The sequence below is a fragment of the Hydractinia symbiolongicarpus genome, chromosome 4 (assembly GCF_029227915.1).
Source record: "Hydractinia symbiolongicarpus strain clone_291-10 chromosome 4, HSymV2.1, whole genome shotgun sequence".
Taxonomy (NCBI): domain Eukaryota; kingdom Metazoa; phylum Cnidaria; class Hydrozoa; order Anthoathecata; family Hydractiniidae; genus Hydractinia; species Hydractinia symbiolongicarpus.
This window is the reverse complement of record NC_079878.1, coordinates 8,062,418-8,079,117: the sequence shown is the minus strand read 5'-3', so window position 1 is coordinate 8,079,117 and position 16,700 is coordinate 8,062,418. Positions and strand designations below refer to the sequence as shown.

Here is a 16,700-nt window from a genome sequence, read left to right as displayed (position 1 = left end):
AGAAACTTTCAAGTATCAGCAAAACAAGAAATTTTAGGAATAAACTTTTGCGGTAAAACCTTTCGCGAATCGAAGAAAAAGGTTATTTTTGCGAATGGGCAAAAGATAAGATTTTTTGTTAAGTTTTTATAATTTATTTTGCTTTGTGTAAAGTAAAAAAATACAGAATTTTCTTTAACTTCTCACTAAGAATCAATTTCTTCATCCGTTTCTCCAGCTTAACCAATGTACCGCGGAATTTCTCTACCACATTGCAATTCAATTCTTCTACCGTAACATGGGTAACGGCATTACACCTAACATTGGGTCGATGTCACTGCACCTGTTTTAGTGTAATATAGAAGTACAAGTACTGGAGGAAATAAATATATTAGAGTAATGTTTAACATGGCAAAGAGGAAGAAATAGACAAAAGTTATTGTAATAGATTAATAGACTGTAAAATTTTAACGAATTGTGATAAACGTGTGCTTTCACACTATTCTTGCTCTTGAATAAAATACAAGAAATTTACATAAGTGTAGTAAAAGAAAACAAGTGTAGTACAGTCAGAAATTCATGTTTAAATTGATCGTTTTTCGACTTCAATTTCATCGGTAAGATCGAAATAATATAAGTCATCACCCGGTGGTTCCCAAATATTTTCATCATTTTATTCATTATATGATTTTAAACAAGACTTTTAACTGGATTTACCAACATTGGTGTAACATCCTTGAACGGGTCGATTAAGCGTAATGCTTTTAAACCTAAAGGAATAGCATCAATTATCCCTGATAACGTACACTCACTATCGATAATACTCTTTCCATTTTCTGTCTTGTGGTTGTATATTTCAACCATCCAGATTGCATGTAAAGGTTTAAACAATGATAAACGCAATTTAGTATCTATGTAGTTATGGACTTACTTGTTCTGATCACCAATTATTGAACTTTCAAGTCATTGGTAGATTTTTGTCATGTTTGGTGGTACGTTTGTGAGCAAAATTTGTTTGTCTCGAAGGAGATTCACTACTTTACTTGTCATTTGGCGTGTAAAGACATTTTTTATCACTAATGCGTACGGGTCTGCGGAAATACTGATTAACTATCTAACTGGATGTTACATTGATATTGTTTGAAAGCGTAAGTGAATTGCCCGTACTTGAGTAGTGCTTTTCATTCACAATAAGAGAGAAAAAATCTGGGAGTTTGAATTTACGAAGACTCTGGTTATTTTTTCCTCTGTAAATTAATAGTATCGGCAAATACTGCAATAAAACTGTTGTTGCAAATGATCCTGCTATTCTGCTTTTGTCATTGGCTCGGGAAATGGTGACATTTGAGCTCCCTTTGCGTGCCATTGTTTGCTTTCTCCCTAGGGCCAAAAGCGGGGATGTTTGGTGTAAGTTGATTACAAGGGAAATTAGAATGCGGGACCGTTCAATTTATGAATTAATTTCATGATTTCATTGATACTCGATTTATTTACGAGCTTTCTCTGGGATATCTATTTTGGTTAAAGTAAATCTTTCTGTTATGAACCTCATACGTAAAAATAAACTTTTTCACAACGGGATGAATTAAGGCCGATGTTCCCAGCTGCATGAAGCCCCTTTTTAAAAATTCCTTTTGGTGCTAAAAAAGCGCTGGCCCACGAGACGACAGTTTCTCGATTAATTGCAGCTAGCAGGTATTTTGTGAACTTTTCAATCTAGATCGTTTCCTAACATAAACTGTCTTCCCGTTTTGATACCGTATTTTAGAATAGCTATTTTGAAAGATGCCACTTAGAGCACAATTCATTAGCGAGTAATATAGGCGTTCTCCATTGGTATAAGAGGTAAGGAGATCGCTTGTAAACTGACCACATCAATTCCTAGAATCTGTGTTAATTTACTGCTGATGGAAAGATACAACCAGTTACTCCTGGACTATAAGCCTCAAAACGAAGAGATCTTAGGAAATACCAGAAGGCAAAGAACAAGAGGGAAGTTCTGGCGAAATGTCTTAGAAAATAGAAAAGGAAAGGTCACCAAAGATATTATAGAAAAAAATTAGACTTCACCTTGTTTTCACTTTCTCTTTCTCGCCAAAGATTTTCCCCGCGAACTATTTTAATTGGGTGAACCGTAAAACTTTTTGTTTGTATATGTACATAGTATTTGTTGTTGTTTTATGATTTAAAAATACAGATATAACTTTTCTTTATTGTATTTTTTTGTTTTGTTTTCGCTTATTCTGGTCCAATGTTTCACATTGGACCAATGTTTGTTTTTTTAACAATGTTTCACAATACTTGTTTTTTTAACGTGCTTCTCTTTAGGCGTCCTTTTTAATGCTGTAAATGTATTGCACTAGACAACCGCCTAATTTAATCACATTCTCATAAATTTGTTATGGTGTTTCTATTATTTATCCAGTTTTGCATCACCGAGCGTAAAAGATATTTACGCATCTTACTGAATATAGCTTATAAGAATTTTCGGCCTTAGAATCAGCCAAAGTCAAGAATCTTTGGAATGTACCCAGGCCATTATTTTCACTAAATACCTCGAGGCTGTAAACTCCCTCACAATTCTCCTCTGAACAAAAACCAAAATTACGAAAACCATCTACCAGGTTCACAACAACTTGAGGGAAGTGCGTAAGTTATAGACATATAATATTATAAGGGGGGCTTCGGAACACACCCGTCCAACCCGTCGTTTTTGCGGCGGTGGACGAGGTTAGGTAATGCAAACAAACGTTGTTAATTTTTAAATATTTCAGTTGGAAGTAAATAAAGTCTCATTCTCACTTTTTTAAAGCTGTATTTCTTATTGCAAACACAAGGAATTGATGGTTGTGTTGAAACATGCTTCTTTCTACAAAACAGAATATTTATGCATGCGTCATCTTATTTCGTTTTGTCATTCATACGCTACCATATTTGTGCTTGTCATACAATTAACAACTTATCCCTCAAAACATGTTTTTGAATATAAACACACCCTTTTACCTCATTTAGTAAAGCTCTTATTGGTATTAGTAATTGGTTATACCATTTTCTAATTTAAGTAGTTTACCATGGGGGTTTTGACAAATACCTAACTCGCGAGGCAGAGTGAAATATTTGAAGAACCAACCAAGTATCCTTGGAATGATCTTGTTAAGTGTCCTTATCTGGTATATTTGACGATAAAAAAGGGGTTTTATGCTTTTCTTTTAAAACGAAAATGTACGCATGACCGCAATCTTCTGGTTCGTTTTAATTCGTTATTATCACGAACGCACTTGTTAACTTTATGATAAAAAGAACGAAATGCATTTTTAGGCAGGGAGAAGCATTTAAAAGATAAAAAGTTTTCCTTTTGATCATATATTTACATCGTTCTCAGATGAGATCACTTCTCCTTCTTCGCGGATAGGATACAGCTGTATCATTTCCACAACAGCTTGATTGTTATTGTTGCTGTCCGTATCCCACTTTACACCATAAAGGAGCATTCCTAACGACAACAAGATGGTTGTTACCGCTGATCCGATGTAGTAATATGGCGCGTACATAACATCTGATTTTGCATCTTCCAGCCACTGTTGTCTTTTAGAGATGAAACGTCCGGTCAGCGCAAGTCCGAAAATTCCTACATAATTTAAAAAATGCAAATGTATATATATATACATCATTAAATATGCTTCGAAATCATGGTAATGTCGGGTAAATCACCGTAAATCCTCTAATAAAGGCCCAGGGCGTTTACTTTTTTATTTTTTTATTTCTTGTATAGTTAAATAATAGTTAAACTTTCAAAATATATTCACAGTTTCTCATGTTTAATCTGGCTAAATTTTAACCGAAATGTTATTAAATACCACAACCCGTGCCAAAAAGTGTTGAAACCCCCGTCAGTAAACAATACTACACAAATTCCCACTCTAGCACACCCCAGTACAATGTTGATTTCCGATTCTTTTGTCATGCGAAAGGAAATAAAATCCGACAATTCTGTTTTGATCGTCTTCCCTCTAATTTCATGGTTGGTATATGCATCATTATCTCGATTGCTTTTGGCAGAGGTAGTAGATGGGAGAAAAAAAAATTACCATTCACAATCGATAAAACGGATACAACAAACATTCCATTTTTTCCAAATGATCGCTTCATGGAAAAAACTTGAAAGACAACAATCACTCCCTTTAAAGTCATTTCCCCAATTACCAAAATTTTGACCAAGGCATGGTCTAAATAAAAACATACAAGGTTTATTTAAACAATTCTGTATTCAGCTCAGTAGCCGAGTACCCAGAGTTCTTAAAACTATGATAGTGTCCCTCAAGCAAAGTACATGATTTTTCTTTTCATTGAATATGCTTTTTAAAAGTATTATGCTAGGATTTTAGGTTAAAAACAATAGTTCTTTTGTTAAGAACATTAAAAAAATAAGAATAATGACTAGCCTGGTTAGAATTTTTGGATTCTTCTAAAAATAGCGTGTATTCAACCTCGATCCCAGGGCCTATAGTGTTTTCTATGAGGATGAAACGCGTACGAGGCCTTGGTACAACAGACTTAACCAACCAATGAGATTTTTTGTAAGTATTATTTCAAATTTTATTTTTATTATTATTAATAATCGACATATATTTCAAGCATCCATAAATTACAATAGTTCTTAATGCTGAAATGCGTAAATATTAAATGTGCAAACGTAAACATAAATTCAATCAGAAATAAAAACAAACTGAGCATGAACAAAAGAGCCTAGACGAAGCAGTCAAATAATCATAAGGTCTTGAGTTGTGAAAACGTATTGAAAGGCATTAGGATAAATGAACCATTATAATTGATCAAAGCTAAAGAAGGCTTGGTAAGTCTAGATAATGTAAATTAAGGAATAAGTTAAAGCGTCACGTAAAAACAAAAACAAAAAAACAAAAAACCTACTATCCGTAATAGGAAATAACCAAGAGTTAAACGAAATGTATATTGAGAAAAAAAAAGGTAAAGCACCGATAATTAAACCAAAAAATTTGGTACAGTAAAGTTACCATAGTCAATTAAGTGAGAAAAAAAAAACCTGTATAAAGAAAAGGCTAAGATAAAACAGATAAATAAATTAAAAATCAGAACAACTTGAAAGTTTGGCTGTTGCCCTATCAAAAAAAAATTTTTTTTTGCTAAGTTTGTAAATTTGTTATAGTTTTCCACTTGCCGAAGTTGAAATGGAAAGTCGTTGAAGTGAAGGGCAGCAGTGTTGGCAAAAGTACCCTCAATATTGTTTGTCTCCATTAAATTTGTTCTTATAGTATTCGTTCGTAACGATCGTTCGGCTATACGGAAAAAAATAGTTTCAGGTAACTTGGCCAACTTTCTATCTTTATATCTAGTGGATGGTTATGTTTTCTTGAAACTTTCTAGCATAACTGCATTTCCTTGGTCTCAAGCAAGCCAAATCGACGCAAACCCGGACTTAAAATAATTTAATGAGATATCTAGAAATTGTTGCCTTCAATATATTGAAAAGCCATGAAACATGAGAAAGTGTGAAAACATTTTTCAACCATGTGACATATAAGAACAGTTGCTCATGAGGACTCAACTTTGGCTTTTGGGTCTAAAAAGTGAGGTTCTTCAGGTGACGATCGGGAATCTTTTTGATGTGTCATAGAACTTCATATTGATACAATTTTCTCCTGGATCTCAAAACTCGAACAGGATATCAAAGTTTTCTACTTCCAAACCAGTTGCGTGCGAAATAGTTCATTATGTTTATGCAACTTTTCATATCTGTATTTATAGGAAAATAGCTCCTCATTATCTTCCGCGTTGTTTAAATTCTTGAATTTTCCTTTCAATTCTTTTAATTTCCTTTGCAGTAGACCTAAGTGGATAAATTTTGGCGAGGATTAAATTTGGCGAATTTCCGCGATATTCGCTAAATTAAATACCTGCTGAAACTTTGATAACTGACTATTTGACAAAATAAATAATCGCCAAAATTTAACATAATTTACCGTTCACGAAATTAAATCCCTGCCAAATGTAAAAAAATAACCTATTTTTTTTAATTAAGAAACAAAAAATGTTTTTTTTTAAAAAAAGCACTTTTTTTTATATTCACAAGTTTCATTTATACACTAGTCGGTTACCCGTGGAATGATCCACGGGGTCGCCCGTCCGTTATATACCGCATTTTGTGTTTCCGTAACACGACCTTTTTCTCGCGGCAGACAGACAACATACATCTATTATTAAGAGAAGTATAAAGAGGATTGTTACAGGTGTCATCCGCCAAAACAAACATTTTTTTGTCTTCGCCAAAATAAACATTTCTTTGTATTCCCCAAAATAAATTCCCGCCAAAATAAACATTTTTTTGTCTTCGCCAATTTAAATCCTCGCCAAATTTTATAACATTTATCATTCGCCAAATATTCCATTTTGGTCATTCGCCAAATTAAAGACTCGCCAAAATCTATCCACTTAAGGTAATAGCTCTGCAACCTCTTGGTCAGCAGATACTATAATAGGCTTTTCAGACTCTGAAATGACTTCACTTTTACTGCTGCTGCTACTGCTAGGGACCTGCCTCTTTTTAGATGGGAGACTTCAACGTACTTTGTTTGTCTCTGTTTTGAAGATAGAAGGTACAGCACCAGCGGTAATTTTTTTACCAACTCCTAATGAAACTCTGAAAGCTTCAGTTTTAAAATAAACTCGCAAATTCTATGATTTTCTTTTCGAATCTTCAATGTGAAAATTTATTAGCGCTACCTTTTCTTCTAACATTTCTGATAACAATAGTCTACAGCCGTATTTAAGTTTCTTGTTTAGGAATCCTAAAAATGTTTGTTTTCTTTCTTTCTGAGTCGTAAAAGAGAATTTTTACAGCCAGGAATTACGATGGCCCACAAGGGTCACAGTGCGAGAATTTTTTATACACTGCGCGAGAATTCTAAAATGTGCGAGAATTTTCCACTACACTGCGCGAGAAATCTAACTGTTGTGCGCGAGAATTTCGAAACTGTGCGCGAGAATTTATATTTGTGTTAGAAAGTTTCTTATGAAAATCAAATTTATGCTATTTTACAGACCTTGGTCTGAAGTTTATCTGCAGTATCCTGGAACCGAGGTTGAACTCCACCACAGCGCCTCCCATACCATTTATGGAGGATTTATTTAGGTATCTCGGGGTGAGAGCAAAGTTGTTCTGTTTGTTTTCCAAATTCAAAATGGATTCTGTACTCAGACGTTTAGTGAGGGAAGAAGTTAAGGAAGAAGTCATGAAAGAGGTGAAAGAAGAAATTGAAAGAAGTATTTTGTCAAAACAAGACCAAGACCAAGCTTGTAATGGAGAATCCAGTGATATCAAGAACGAACAGAAGAGACATGGAAACATCACTACCAGATTGAACACTTTGTTGACAAAGATAACCAAAAAAAAGTGTTCGTGCTGCTGGCAATGCTTCAACAAATAAAAAATATATTAGAATCCAAGTAAGGTGGATGGGAGAGGTTGGAGGAAATTGGATAAATGTGAAACAAGCAGAGGGAGGAGGAAGCCGTTTCATTGCTTTAAATCAGGAGAATCAAACTTTCGAGCATTTATTGACCAAAAATTTGGATGTTTATTTTGGTGTGTGTGGAAAGAACTGTTTCAATGAAGACCGACTAGAAGTGACTGCAAAACTGGAAGATGTTACCGGTACTACAGTCAACTTACGGGACAGTATTCCAGATTATCTTAAAGAAAGGGGTTTGTTTCCATCAAAAACATGGTTTGTTTTGAGAACTAGTTTAAATGATAATGGTCCAGAGCTTGAAAATTATTTTGATTATGATTACAATGATGATTGTATGTCACTCTCTGATTCTGAGCCTATTACTGCTGCTGGTCCTGCTTTGAAAAGAAAAATTTGTGACACATGCTCGGGCACTTACTTCAGGTTTTGCATCAGATGTAAGCAAGATAAGGAGTTTGAACAGTCATTGCAGAAAGATAGTCAAAAGAATTCATTTGACTCTGAAGGTGGATCAACATCCGAAGAACCATCCAATGAAAATATTACTGACAGATCTATCGAAAATTTGCGAGAACAACGTATTAAAGCTTTATCTAGTAATTCACCAAAATTAAACTTGGAGAAAGAGTTGAATGTTTTGTCAGCGAAGTTCATGAAAAAAAGTAAAGTAACTTTTAATATCAGAAGAAGATGTGTATTTAATGATGTTATGCAAAAAATGGAGGTGTTTTTTTCAGATGCTGAATTGTCTCCTTTCAAGGTAGAATTCACCAGTATGGGTGGTAAGGAAGCTGGTGTAGACACAGGTGGTCCTACTCGTGAGTTAATATCGCTATTTTATCAAAGCACAATTGGTAAACTTACATATGGCCGTCAAAATAATGAATTTTTCATCCATGATCTGCAAAAGTTAACAGAAGATCAATATATGTTTTTTGGAAAATTTGTGTCATTATCTTTATTACATGGTTGCAATCCACCATACTTCAGTGCTGGTCTCAGTGGCTTTATAGTGGGTGAGTTCTTTAAAAACGAAAACCTATTTTTGCCTTCATGTCATTTTACTGCTTCATGAAATATGTACATTTCGACATTGCTTGGGGGTTTGATTGTTCGGAGAGGATCCATGAAACTGCCGAGACCAGCATACTCATCCGTGTGATCAGCCCTCATGCATATCTGAATGGCCTCGATTATGCTGTTCTCGGTCCCGTCGTCGCTTCTTATTCTAGTAGGTAGTCTGTTCAACTGGGTTACAGCTTCTAAGAAATAGTTGGCAACAACTTGTGGTCGTTTATTTGTGGGTCCAACTTCGAGCCAAATTAATCGGCGGGAAAACCCGTCAATACAACCGTGTATACTGAAACCGTAGGGCTTCAGTTTGTCATGCCCGTCCAAGTGCCATAAAAAATCTGGCCCAGGTACGCTGTAGATTCGGCGCCTCAACCGTTTCTTTGCGCGACTTTCAACTCCTACTGGATCCAACTCTCTTAAAATTTCCATGACAGATGATCTTCTGGCTGGTATTCCGTTTGCATTTATGGCCTTCCACAGCTTTCTGTAGCCTAAAAAAAGTAAACAACTGTAATAACAGTTTTCACGCCTGGTAGAAAATGCTTGGGAACAAGACATTAAAAAATTTAAGTCCTGTTCGTATATTCATGCTATAATACCTAGTGACTTTCCACTTCCAGTCAATTCACTTGAAATCGCTTGAATCACTTCCTCTCTGGACTCGTACTGACCAATGCGTCGTCTCAAGCCCATTTTTCTTAAACTTCTTTTCAATGTTGACAAACTTATGTAAATACTGTGATGAATTGCAAGAAAAGATATTATTTCAAGATTTGTCATGTCTTGAGAGAAGTATTGCGATATCAAAGAATCACGATCACTGTTAACACTCACTGAAATGCATGGCAAGTGCGTTGGTATAGGCATTATGGCTTCGAGCTATGCTTTCAAAAGTCCATGCTGTTTCCATTAAAAGAAAAAAAAAGCGCGAAAGAAAATTAATTTTAAAGACCAGATCGATGATATGTAGGCCTGCGATATTTAAAATATTTTTTCGTCCAGTCTATATAAATTTTCCCGCAATATTTGGAAATTCTCGCGCATTGTTGAATATTCTCGCGCAGTGTACAAAAAAATTCTCGCATAGTTTATAAGCTCTCGCGCAGTGTAGTGGAAAATTCTCGCACATTTTAGAATTCTCGCGCAGTGTATAAAAAATCCTCGCACTGTGACCCTTGTGGGCCATCGTAAGGAATACAACAATAATTCCCGAGCTTTAGCTTCTAAAAACTAATGTAGCTGGCATTTAGTCATTGACTACGGGTCCTCATTTCGTTTTTTAAAGCAATTTTTAAAAGATTTAACAGGTAAGGAAATTAGATGTATTTAAAAAGTGATATTGATTTTGCCTACTTTGTTTACATTTTACTATTCAAAGCCTCGTCTCCATGTATAGCGAAGTATTGCGCAATAGAATACGAGAAACCCGTCATCTTTTTTATTAAAACGTCGAAATTTTGGCTGAAATCTGATGCAGAAATCAATCATGACTCAGGGTTTTTAAGTTTTTCCCGACGTAAAAAAGACGTAAAAACTCCTGTTTCTAGGGCTTTATGTCATGCATGAAAACAATGAACCAAGTAAGAAACAGGTGTCATAGTTTTGCGTTTTAAGTTTCGTTAATACCCGATAAAGTATGTTTTTTCATTGTTGTATTTATGCTATGCACGGTGCAGTTACGTTAATTTTGACCCTCAACCTTGTCCCAGTGCCTTTCTCCGCCTATAATTTTCTGACAGGACCGCTGCGTAGAAGAGTCTTGGGGACGAGGTTGCTCGATCCTAGTTTATGTGCGGCTTGTTAATTATTATTTCGTCCAGCTGAAAAAATAAAATTGTCTTTTTTCTGTGTAATTATGTCACAAGTCTTCGTCACCTTCCGGAAATCTCATATTTTAGAAGAACACAAACAATAACATTTCAGCACATTTTCGGCAACACCTGTATTCCGCTTTCTATCTCGCTCTTGCAATATTTTGCGCACGCGTACATTGTTTAACATGACCCGCGCCACCTTGGAAGCACACACACACACAACTTTGTGGGATAGGGTCTGATTATTTCATATTGATTTTGAAAGTTTGACTTTAATTGCATAAAAATCGTGAATTTATTCCGCCTGATGCTTTACTCAGATTCTTTACGAAGCTACTTAACGTCAGATCTCGAAAAACAAGATAAACAATCTCTTCAAAGCTATTTTTATATATAGGTTTACATTTTTACTCTGCCGATTTTTGCAATTTTTTTCCTTCTAAAAATAAAAAATACTATGTATTCGAACTATGTAGGTTCCGTTTATGTTTTATTGAATATAGGTATTACATATAAGTACTAAATAATAATACGTAGAAGGTCATTAAATTCAAAACATGGCTGGTTGCAAAGACACTATTCTGACCCAACTTAGAACACTAAAAATGGGACGGACCATCTTTTAACACAGTGGCGTTAAAAGCTTTTAAGCTTCAAAAGCATGGGAATTGTTTGTCACTAGTAAGGCCTGTCCCATCTTATGACACATTTTCAAAAACTGCAAGAGTTCTTTGTGTACAGTTGAGTTTGTCCCATCCGATGACACGGCTTTAAAAAAAGGGAAATTCCTTCGTCAATAGTTAGGCCTGTATCAACATAAGACGAATTTGCATTTTTCCAAAGTTGGGCCAGACCTGTCAATAGATGGGCCATCCCAACTGCGAACGCACCAACCTGTCTTGTGACGGGCTGTTCTGTCTAAAGACGGACCAGTCCCGCGTTCAAAGTTGGGCCGCCGTCTGTAGTTGAGTTACAACAACACTATGATGCAAAACAAAATACAAGTCCCCAACGAATGTATATAATGTGTTGGTTCTAGGTCGTTGTAGATCGTTGTAGGTCGTTGTAGATCATTGTAGGCCGTTGTATATCGTTGTAGGTTGTTGTAGATCGTTGTAGGTCGTTTTAGGTCGTTGTAAATCGTTGTAGGTTGTTGTAGATCGTTGTAGGTCGTTGTAGATCGTTGTAGGTCGTTGTAGGTGGTTGTAGGTCGTTGTAGATCGTTGTAGGTCGTTGTAGGTGGTTGTAGGTCGTTGTAGATCGTTGTAGGTCGTTGTAAATCTTTGTAGGTTGTTGTAGATCGTTGTAGGTCGTTGTAGATCGTTGTAAATCGTCGTAGGTCGTTGTAGATCGTTGTAGGTCGTTGTAGATCGTTGTAGATCGTTTTAGGTCGTTGTAGATCGTTGTAGGTCGTTGTAGATCGTTGTAGATCGTTGTAGGTGGTTGTAGATCGTTGTAGATCGTTGTAGGTCGTTGTAGATGGTTCCTCTGTTTAGTAAGTACGATCATGTGGCCTGTTTTCAACGTTACGAAACGAACATTAAACGTAAAGGTGGGTTTCCATTTAAATTATTTCCATGCTCGCGCGTATTTTTAGGCTCAACATTCCGTCGTAAAAGTGCTCTCGCTAATTTCCACTGTTTTATTTTGCGTTGATATTTTGTCAAAATTTGAACTCGTTTGCTGCAGCTTGTTCGGTTGCTACGCCATTTTTCGAGAGAAAAATAATTGTTGCCATCCAAAAACCACTTAGGATATACGTTTTTTAAAAAGATTATTCCTTGTCTTTTTCTTTAAAAAAAAGCAACAAGAAATCCTAAGTGCTCTGCTTCAGCATCAATAGAGTTTTGTTTGCATTTTTTGGGATTATCATTGGATAATTTTTAACAAGAACATTTTTACGATCGCACAAGTAGGATCTGTTTCTACTTTTTTTTGCGACTAACTGTGAATGATGCAATCACTGGTTTGAATATCAACTGCGCATGCCCAAATTGATTTACTGTCTGAAAAATAAATGCAAGCGTGAAAATAGTTTGAAACTATTTTCTAACAAAAGAAACTACCGAAATTGAGCAATCAATAGAAGCCTTTAGTCGTAATAATTGGTTGGTTTCCATCTGGCGTTAATAATCGTGCATTTTTTCGTGATAATTTCTGACCTTAGAGTTAATCATATTCAACATTTAGCAGGAGGACGTTTCCATTATAAGCGATATTACCGTTGTTTTTATTTCGTTGTTTTTTTTACAAGAAACATTCATTTAGGCTTAGGCTAAATGTTTCTTAATTTTTTGGAGAATTAAGCCTCAAATTTTTCTTATTCTCAATTGTTTCAAAAACATTCTTTCCTCATGAGCGGATCCAACATTTTCAACATGTCAGTCACATTTTTTGCGAAGTAAAAAAAAAGCGCAGCAATTTGCTGCGCCCAGAACAGCCGGAGGTCACCTGATGAACAAACATACTCCCTACATGAGAAAAATCGATGCAAATGTTTTGTTTAACTTTTAGTGCTTAGTACTGACTTATGAATCGTTTAAAGAGATTCTTGCTTTCATCAAACCATACATAACACCAAAAAAATAAGGTGTAATGGGAGCTCATCAAACAATCTCAGCGGCTCAAAGTTTATTGCTCACCATTCGGTTCCTTGCGACAGGAGAAACTTGTTGGTTACCCAGCGCAAACCAACAAACATGCTACCAACATGCAAATTTTTGGCCAACATTTATTAAATATTTAATAGATGTTGACAAACATTTTTTGAGAGTTCTTTTCTTCTTGAGCATGTTGGCGCCTAACGGAAACCGGCCAACATTGTTGGCCAACATGTTGGTCAGTCGATGTTGGTCAAAATGTTGGCCAACATGTTGGCCGGTTTGCGCCCCCTTTAGCTATTGGCCAATTCGAGCCTATGTTTCTTGTATGCATGTTTCTTGTAAAAAAAAGTGCATGTCTAATAACATGGACAAGAAACATTTTAATTATGGATTTTTACGAGGCGAATTTAAAATAAGGAGAGAAAAACGAAAAAAGAAAAGTCAAGAATTAAAGTATGTGAATTTTTGTCAAACAATATAGATGTCAAGCAATAGAGATATAGGGCAATATAGAGAGTATTACCATCTTCAAAAATTAATTATACACTCGTGTTACAGATAAACATTTTCCGCGGCCATTTTAAAACAATTGTATATACTAGTCGTTAGCACGTGGAAAAATCCACGGGTTCCCCCGTCCATTTTATACCGCATTACATGTGTCTCGCTACTTGCGCAGCTAAGCCACCATTTTGCGTGACAGACAAACGGACGGACAGACGCATACAGGTATTATAATATAGACTAGCCGTTAACCTGTGAAAAAATCCACGGGGTCGCCCGTCCTTTATATATCGCGTTTTGTATTTCTGTAACAGGACGCGGTTTTCGCGGACAGACAGACAAAATACGGGTATTATTAAAGAGATACTCTCGTTAAGTGTGACACTCGAGGGACAGAGGAAAAGTGTACTACTTAAAGACTCATGAAACTCGTTTGCAATGTCTTCAGTCATTGCCGATTGAGTGTCCCACTTAAGCGAAGTTTTTGCTTCACGTGAAGGGAAAAAAGCGTACTATATAGCGGGCGTCCTATACTCATCCAGGGTCTCACTTAAACGAGAGCATGCTGTATATTTGTTCGTAATAACGCGTGCATTAAAGACTTAAAATTGCTGCGTCAATGAGTCATCGGCGGTCCATTTAGCATTAAAAATTAAACTTCATCCGCCTAAATTTAGTCAGGAGATCTAGCATAATTTTTCTTACCACTAGGAAATTGGAATATTTAAGGTGGGAAAAACAACGCTGGATCTCAAATATTTTTATACGGTCAGAATACTGACGGCGCTTTTTGATTGATTAATTCTATTGGTTTTTGTTCACGTGTGTTTTGAGCGTTAATGATCTTACTCACCCGAACAGATATAAATAATTCCTGTATTAATAAAAGGGTAAGATGTGACCACGTCGACCATATCGTTATTGGTTGATCGTAATCTAGGTTTGCTATGAAGTGGATTTAAATTTTCAGGATTTACTTTGACATTTGTTTGCATCTAAACTTTTGTTCGCGAGAAATTAAATTTAATATTCTCGAAGAAAGCTTAGTTAACTAGGCTAGTTTGACGCGACTTAATGCCAGATATGAAATTAGCAAAAACTACATATGCTGTGAAATATTTATGCGCTTTAAAAGAACCCTAAAAATCCATCATTGCAACCTTTTCAGTTTTCCTAATATTTAAAACCACATCTAATTAAGAAACAATGTGATTCTTATAAAAAAAAGTGTAAATATCTTCTTGAAACCGACATTTCTTAAATATGCAACTTTTTCTTATTTGGAAAACAAAAGAATAAATTTCAGCTGTCTTGTGCTTTAAAGTATAATAACTTGTGAAAACTTCGCAGATATATAATTTGATCAAACAAATCCACTCACCTTGGTGAATATCCACGTGTTTTTCTGTGGCAATACAATCACGAAGAGTAATGCTTAAACAGTGTTTAAAAACGCCATACAACAGAGTTTCGTCTTGAAAACCTGGATGATTTGTTAAATCGTACTTCAGCCAGGTTGGAGATAAAAATACAAAAAATCCATCCAGGACGAATCTAATACTAGCATACGCTAATATAACTATTTGCAACATTTTTTGCTGACTTTGAAAATACAACTGAACTCTATTTTTTCCACACTTTCAGAATGCTTTAATAGTGTAAAACCGCCATCCTCCTCCGCTGGGTTATAATCACCAACCTTGTCCCTAGTTTCTTTGGCAATTTCTTACACGATTTACTAAAATTTAACCGTGTGGTTAGACAGGATACCTGTCTCTCTTTTCTGCTCTCGCGCTGTCCTGCGTTTTTAACCCTGCTTTTTTTAGCGCGCTATCAAAAATATCAAAAAGGGAAAAATGATGAGTTTAGTTTACTAGACTACCGTGTGGTCATCATTCTTATTTCGCTGGTTGTTCTAAATAATAGACCTAGCTACTGTTTTTAACCTGAAATTCCAGCCTGATGTTCTTATAAAGTTTAATCTTTATGAAAAAGGTGTATTGGAACAGCACTAAAAGTTTCAGTGAGTGAAGCCACTAAAATTATTTTAAATATAGGGGTGGTGTTATGTTCAAATTACAAAATCAGGGAGTTGGAAAGATATGAGTTGGGTGTGGCGTGTTGCGAGTTGGATGTGGGTTGTTGCGAGTTGGATGTGGGTTGTTGCGAGTTGGATGTGGGGTGTTGCGAGTTGGATGTAGGGTGCTGCGAGTTGGGTTGGGTGTGGGGTGGTGCGAGTTGGATGTGGTGTGTTGCGAGTTAGGTGTGGGGTGTTGCAAGTCGGGTATAGCTCAGGTAGTCCGAAGTTATTCGTCCGGAAAAAATTAAAACAATAAAAATTCGGAAACAACAGGAACGTTTTTGGCCAACCATGGCTTACCATTCTAAGAAAATAAGAAGGTTAAATTGTTATATTTTCTTTGAATCGTTTGACCATATTTGAACATAATACAGGTAACGGCAGCGGTTATCTATATTATAATACCCGTATACGTCTGTCACGCAAAATGGTAGCTTAGCTGCGCAATAGGGAGAAGCACGCAATGCGGTATAAAAAGGACGGGCGAACTCGTGGATCTTCCACGGGCTAACGACTAGTTAATTATAATACTTTTATAAGAATCAGAAAATTTGTTTTCGGCTTAAAGTGTTTTTATTTTTTTCACTTGTTCGGTCTAAAACCGATTTTATTATGTTCTTACTTTTAAGAATTTTAGGTCATTTTCAGTACATTGCTTTTTGGCGACCTAAATTATATCGAAGTTTCCCAAGAAAAAAGAGATAATCTTTTTGTGTTCGTTTCAGCAGTTCTTAGAAAAGGACTGTGAGAGCTTCATATATCGCAAAAAGACAAAGAAATTTTATCTTTTTTATTCGTGAGGTTTCCCCATTAAAAGTATGCTCAAGAATGAGAAATCATGCAACCTGTTATTTTATTGAATTTAAACTTCAATATAGATCACGACACCAGCAAATCGTTTCTCAATAGGTAAAGCCACAAGAAATTTACTTTCGTCCCCAGGGCGCTTCAAACAGTTGGCTCTCCGTCCTACTTATTTTTGCAGATAACGATTCAATGTGCAAATCTTATCAAGGGAGTAAGCGAGGCAATAATAGGTTTCTATATTAGCATGCATTGTAAAATAATAAAATTATGATTTTTAAGAAGGCATTACAAACTTCAGTAGCGCAATGTTTTATTTTATTCACCAGTGATC

General features: G+C 35.7%; 1 protein-coding gene across 1 annotated transcript; it reads right to left on the bottom strand.

Moving 5' to 3' along the window:
* Positions 1–3,332: 3,332 nt before the first annotated feature.
* LOC130641068 (uncharacterized) lies at positions 3,333–15,243 on the bottom strand. Its single transcript, XM_057447713.1, has 3 exons — positions 14,864–15,243; positions 4,068–4,205; positions 3,333–3,607 (listed from the first exon to the last, which is right to left on the bottom strand). Exons 1-3 carry the CDS (start codon positions 15,072–15,074, stop codon positions 3,339–3,341), a joined length of 618 nt encoding a protein of 205 aa, XP_057303696.1. The 5' UTR covers positions 15,075–15,243; the 3' UTR covers positions 3,333–3,338.
* Between the last annotated feature and the right edge of the window lie 1,457 nt (positions 15,244–16,700).